Here is a 4,511-nt window from a genome sequence, read left to right on the forward strand (position 1 = left end):
GCCACCAGGCTGTGCTCTGGGTGGGAACCTGTTGGGTTCATCCCAAGCAATTCACAGGCTGAGCTTGGTGGAAGAGCAGATGGGTTGAGGTTAGGAAATCCCCATAACTCCCATGGAAATCGCTGGGGGGTGGAGGCCACAGCCCCTGTAAATGCTCCCCGTGGTGGCAGCTGCCTGGTGGGTGACCTCTGGCCATCCCCCAGGCCACAGACTCTCTCCTGTTTTGCAGGTGAGCCCAACACTTTGTTCCGGAGCAACTCCCTGGCCTCAAAGTCAATGGAATCCTTCCTCAAGGTACCACACTGCCCAGGTCACCCTGGCTCTGGGCCATCCCCACTGGTGGGACTGGTTCCCAGGGAGAGTACTGGGAAGGCTGGTGGGGCTGTGTCTTCCCCTGGGGCTGGGAGGTTGGAGAAAATCCTCTGGGAGACCCTTATCGGGGAGTCTGGGGGTGTTTGGGTGCCAAATTTGTGTCCTTGTCCCCATGACCATCCCTTGTGCTGTCCCTTGGCAGGTGACAGGGATGCCGTACCTCCACGCCGTCCTGGGACCCACCATCACTCGTGTGTTCGAGGAGAAGAAGTACGTGGAGCTGGACCCCAGCAAGGTGGAGGTCAAAGATGTCGGGTAAGGGGTGCAGGGGGCTGGTGGGGCAGGGGGGTGTCTGGCCGTGGGGCTGACGGTGCTGGTGCCCGCAGGTGCTCGGGGCTGCACCGGGTGCAGACGGAGGGTGAGGTGATGGAGCAGGGCCGCCAGCACCTCCAGTCCTACCTGGGCGAGCTGCTGGACGCCATCGGCAAGTCAGCCCCAGCATGTCCCCCCGTCATCCGCGCCGCTTTCCGGCAGCTCTTCCAGCGCGTCGGGGAGCGCTTCCCCCAGCACCAGGTTGGACCACGGTGGGAGATAGACCTAGGGGGGGTGGTTCAAATGGGGACATCCCCCAGGTGCAGTCCCCAGCTTTGGTTGAGGAGGTCCGTTTTTGGGCATGGGGGCAGCTCCCCAGGGACAGGGTGCAGGGGGACAGTGGGGCCATGCTGCACCCCAACAGCAACCCTGGTGCTGGAAGTCATGGCTGGGGATGTTCTGCGTTGGGGTAGAGTCTCATGTGTCTCCTCTTCTTCGGATGGTTGCAGCACATCAAGTTCGTGGCCGTCACCAGCTTCCTCTGCCTCCGCTTCTTCTCGCCGGCCATCATGACCCCCAAGCTCTTCCACCTGAGGGACACACACGCCGACGCACGCACCAGCCGCACGCTGCTGCTCCTGGCCAAGGTGGGACGGGGCAGGGGGACACCAGGAGGGTGGTGGTGTCACCCAGGTCAGGGTCTTGGGGTGCTCAGCTGCTTCCCATTGGGGAGGGCTGTGTCCACTTGCTGGTGACGCCGCCATCCCTGGGGGGTCTCCAGGCTGTCCAGATGGTGGGTAACATGGAGCCGGCGGCCGGGCGGGCCAAGGAGCCCTGGCTGGCCCCGTTGCTGCCTGCCCTGCAGCAGGGCATCTCCCAGATGAAGGACTTCATCTCCCGGCTGGTGGGGATGGAGGAAGAGGAGGAGGAGGAGGAAGGTGAAGGGCGGCCACCAGGCCCTCCTGCCTCAGTGGTGAAGGAGGGGCCGCTCATCCTCCACAAGACGCGGGGCAAGGGGCCGCTGCTGGTCGCTGCCAAGAAGCTCCATTTTTGCCTCACCGGGGAGACCCTCAGCTTCAGCAAGAGCCCCAGCGCCGAGGTAAGGGGGTGCTGGAGGGGCGGTGGGGGTGGCAGTGGGGTGGCACTTGGGTCACATCCCATCCACATACGCCCCCTCACCATCAGCGTATGGGCACCATCGCCCTGGCCAACATCCTCGCCGCCGAGAAGGTGGAGGAGAAGAGCTTCGGGAGCTCCCATGTCATGCAGGTGGTCTACGTGGACGCGGGCGGGCAGCAGGAGACAGCCTACCTCCAGTGCAAGGTGGGACGGTGGGGGGACACCCAGAGGGGTGTCACAACCTGGGACGGCCCTCCATCACTGTCCTGTCCCCCTCCTGCAGTGCGTCAACGAGCTGAACCAGTGGCTGTCGGCCCTGCGCAAGGTGTGCGGCAACAACCCCCGCGTGCTCCGCGCCTACCACCCCGGCGTCTTCCGCGGGGACAAGTGGAGCTGCTGCCACCAGAAGGAGAGGACAGGTACCAGGGAGGGGACCCACGGGGGGTGCTGGTGGGTCCCGTCCCCTCTCTCCGCCATCATGACCTCCCCTGTCCCACAGGACCAGGCTGTGACCGGACCCGGCATGGAGTCACCCTGCAGGAGTGGAGTGACCCTCTGGACCCCGCAGCGGAGGCCCAGCGCCTCTTCCACCATCTCCAGGGTCTCCAAGGGATGCTCAGGTGAGACCCCCCCCACCCTGGGGAGGACCCCTCCCTTATGCCCCCCTGCACCCCCTGCCAAGGGCCTGTCCCTCTCCCCAGGGAAAAGTACTGGGAGCTGCTGGAGACGGAGGAAGCCCAAGATGGTCCCAAGGGTGAAGGTAGGTAGGGGTGTGGTGGGATGCCGTGGTTGGGATGTGTCCCCAGAGGACGGGGATGGCTGTGGTGGCTTTGGGGGAGTTCAGGGTCTCATTGTTCAACCCCCCACCCCCATAGGTGCCCCCCTGCCCGAGGGACTAAGCCGGCTCTTTGGGGTGCTGGGGGAGCTGGAGGGGGGCCACCGCCTGGCACAGCCCCCAGATCCCCCGGCCCCCGCCCTGCTGCAGCTGCAGGCGTGAGGGGACCACCCGTGGTGGGTGTCCCCACGCCTTGGGGACCACCATCATGGCAATAAAGGCACTTTGCACCCTGCAGCTGGGTCCTGTCTGTCTCTGGTGGGGATGCTGCCGGCCATGGGGACGGGCAGTGGGTGGGGGACTGGCCAAAGCTCTGCTGGTGGCACTGGTGGTGCTACTGATAGTGGCACTGCCTGTGGTGGCATTGGTGACATTGCTGATGGCCCTGCTGGTACAACTTCTGGTGGCCCAACTGGTGGCAGTGGTGGCATCACTGGTGGTTCTGCTGGTTAGCACAGTGAAAGCACTGGTGGTGCTAGTGATGGTGGCACTGGTGGAAGTGCTGCTGGTGACACTAGTGGTTCTACTGGTAGCTCCAGTGTGTGGTAGCACTAGTGGAAGTACTGCTGGTGACGCTGGTTGGTTCTACTGGTGGCTCCAGCAGGTGGTGGCACTGGTGGAAGTGCACTGGGTGGTAGCACTGGTGGCGACACTGGTGGTGACACTGGTGGTTCTACCGGTGGCTCCAGTGGGTGGTGGCACTGGTGGAAGTACTCCTGGGGGCACTGGTGACTCTAGCAGGTGGTGGCACTGGTGGAAGTGCTGCTGGTGACACTAGTGGCTCCAGTGAGTGGTGGCACTGGTGGAAGTACTCCTGGGGGCACTGGTGGCTCTACTGGTGGCTCCAGCGGGTGGTGGCACTGGTGGAAGCGCTGCTGGTGACCCTAGTGGTTCTACTGGTAGCTCCAGCGGGTGGTAGCACTAGTGGAAGTACTGCTGGTGACGCTGGTTGGTTCTACTGGTGGCTCCAGCGGGTGGTGGCACTGGTGGAAGTACTCCTGGGGGCACTGGTGACTCTAGCAGGTGGTGGCACTGGTGGAAGTACTCCTGGGGGCACTGGTGGCTCTACTGGTGGCTCCAGCGGGTGGTGGCACTGGTGGAAGCGCTGCTGGTGACCCTAGTGGTTCTACTGGTAGCTCCAGCGGGTGGTAGCACCAGTGGAAGTACTGCTGGTGACGCTGGTTGGTTCTACTGGTGGCTCCAGCGGGTGGTGGCACTGGTGGAAGCGCACTGGGTGGTAGCACTGGTGGCACTGCCGGTGACACTGGTGGCTCTACCGGTGGCACTGGTGGAAGCACTGCCGGTGACACTGGTGGTTCTACTGGTGGCTCCAGCGGATGATGGCACTGGTGGAAGCACTGCTGGTGACACTGGTGGTTCTACTGGTGGCTCCAGCGGGTGGTGGCACCGGTGGAAGCACTGCCGGTGACACCGGTGGCTCCACTGGGTTGGTCACCCCGGCAGGCGTGGCGCCCCTGCGCTGAGTCCTCCCATCCGCCGGGGGGCGCTGTCGCCGCCGGCCGCGGCCGGAAGCGGGGCGGGCTGGGCTGAGTGGGGCGGGCTGAGTAGCGGAACGGCGGCGGGATGAACGCGCCTCCGGCCTTCGAATCCTTCCTCCTCTTCGAGGGCGAGAAAAAGTAAGGTTTTCCACCATCTGCCCCCCTGGGTCGGGTCGCAGATCGCCTTCGGGCCGCGGGGGGGTCGGAGGGGAGCCCGGGCCTCCCCTCCGACCCCCCCGCGGCCTATGTGGGGATGGGGGGGAGCCGCTCCCTGAGGTAACGGCCTGTATCCCCTCAGGATCACCATCAACAAGGACACCAAGGTGCCCAACGCCTGCCTGTTCACCATCAACAAGGAGGACCACACGCTGGGGAACATCATCAAATCGTGAGCTGTGGGGGGGAAGGGAGTAAATTTGGGGGGGGGGGGGTGG

At 64.5% G+C, this 4,511-nt stretch overlaps 2 protein-coding genes across 2 annotated transcripts in view; both read left to right on the top strand.

Annotated features, from left to right (window-relative positions):
• Positions 1-2,740, top strand: part of LOC106894421 (ras GTPase-activating protein 4-like) — a 9,651-nt gene extending 6,911 nt beyond the window's left edge. The window contains exons 11-20 of the mRNA XM_014953060.1: positions 230-294; positions 515-627; positions 699-885; positions 1,134-1,271; positions 1,406-1,723; positions 1,810-1,947; positions 2,027-2,162; positions 2,243-2,363; positions 2,445-2,503; positions 2,619-2,740. Coding sequence (XP_014808546.1) covers positions 230-294; positions 515-627; positions 699-885; positions 1,134-1,271; positions 1,406-1,723; positions 1,810-1,947; positions 2,027-2,162; positions 2,243-2,363; positions 2,445-2,503; positions 2,619-2,740 — 1,397 coding nt within the window. The remainder of the gene's footprint in view (positions 1-229; positions 295-514; positions 628-698; positions 886-1,133; positions 1,272-1,405; positions 1,724-1,809; positions 1,948-2,026; positions 2,163-2,242; positions 2,364-2,444; positions 2,504-2,618) is intronic.
• Positions 2,741-4,128: 1,388 nt separating this feature from the next.
• POLR2J (polymerase (RNA) II (DNA directed) polypeptide J, 13.3kDa) overlaps positions 4,129-4,511 on the top strand; it is a 2,332-nt gene continuing 1,949 nt past the window's right edge. The window contains exons 1-2 of the mRNA XM_014953146.1: positions 4,129-4,215; positions 4,376-4,465. Coding sequence (XP_014808632.1) covers positions 4,163-4,215; positions 4,376-4,465 — 143 coding nt within the window. The 5' untranslated portion in view covers positions 4,129-4,162. The remainder of the gene's footprint in view (positions 4,216-4,375; positions 4,466-4,511) is intronic.

The sequence above is a fragment of the Calidris pugnax genome, unplaced genomic scaffold (genome assembly GCF_001431845.1).
Source record: "Calidris pugnax isolate Ruff unplaced genomic scaffold, ASM143184v1 scaffold133, whole genome shotgun sequence".
NCBI classification, from domain to species: domain Eukaryota; kingdom Metazoa; phylum Chordata; class Aves; order Charadriiformes; family Scolopacidae; genus Calidris; species Calidris pugnax.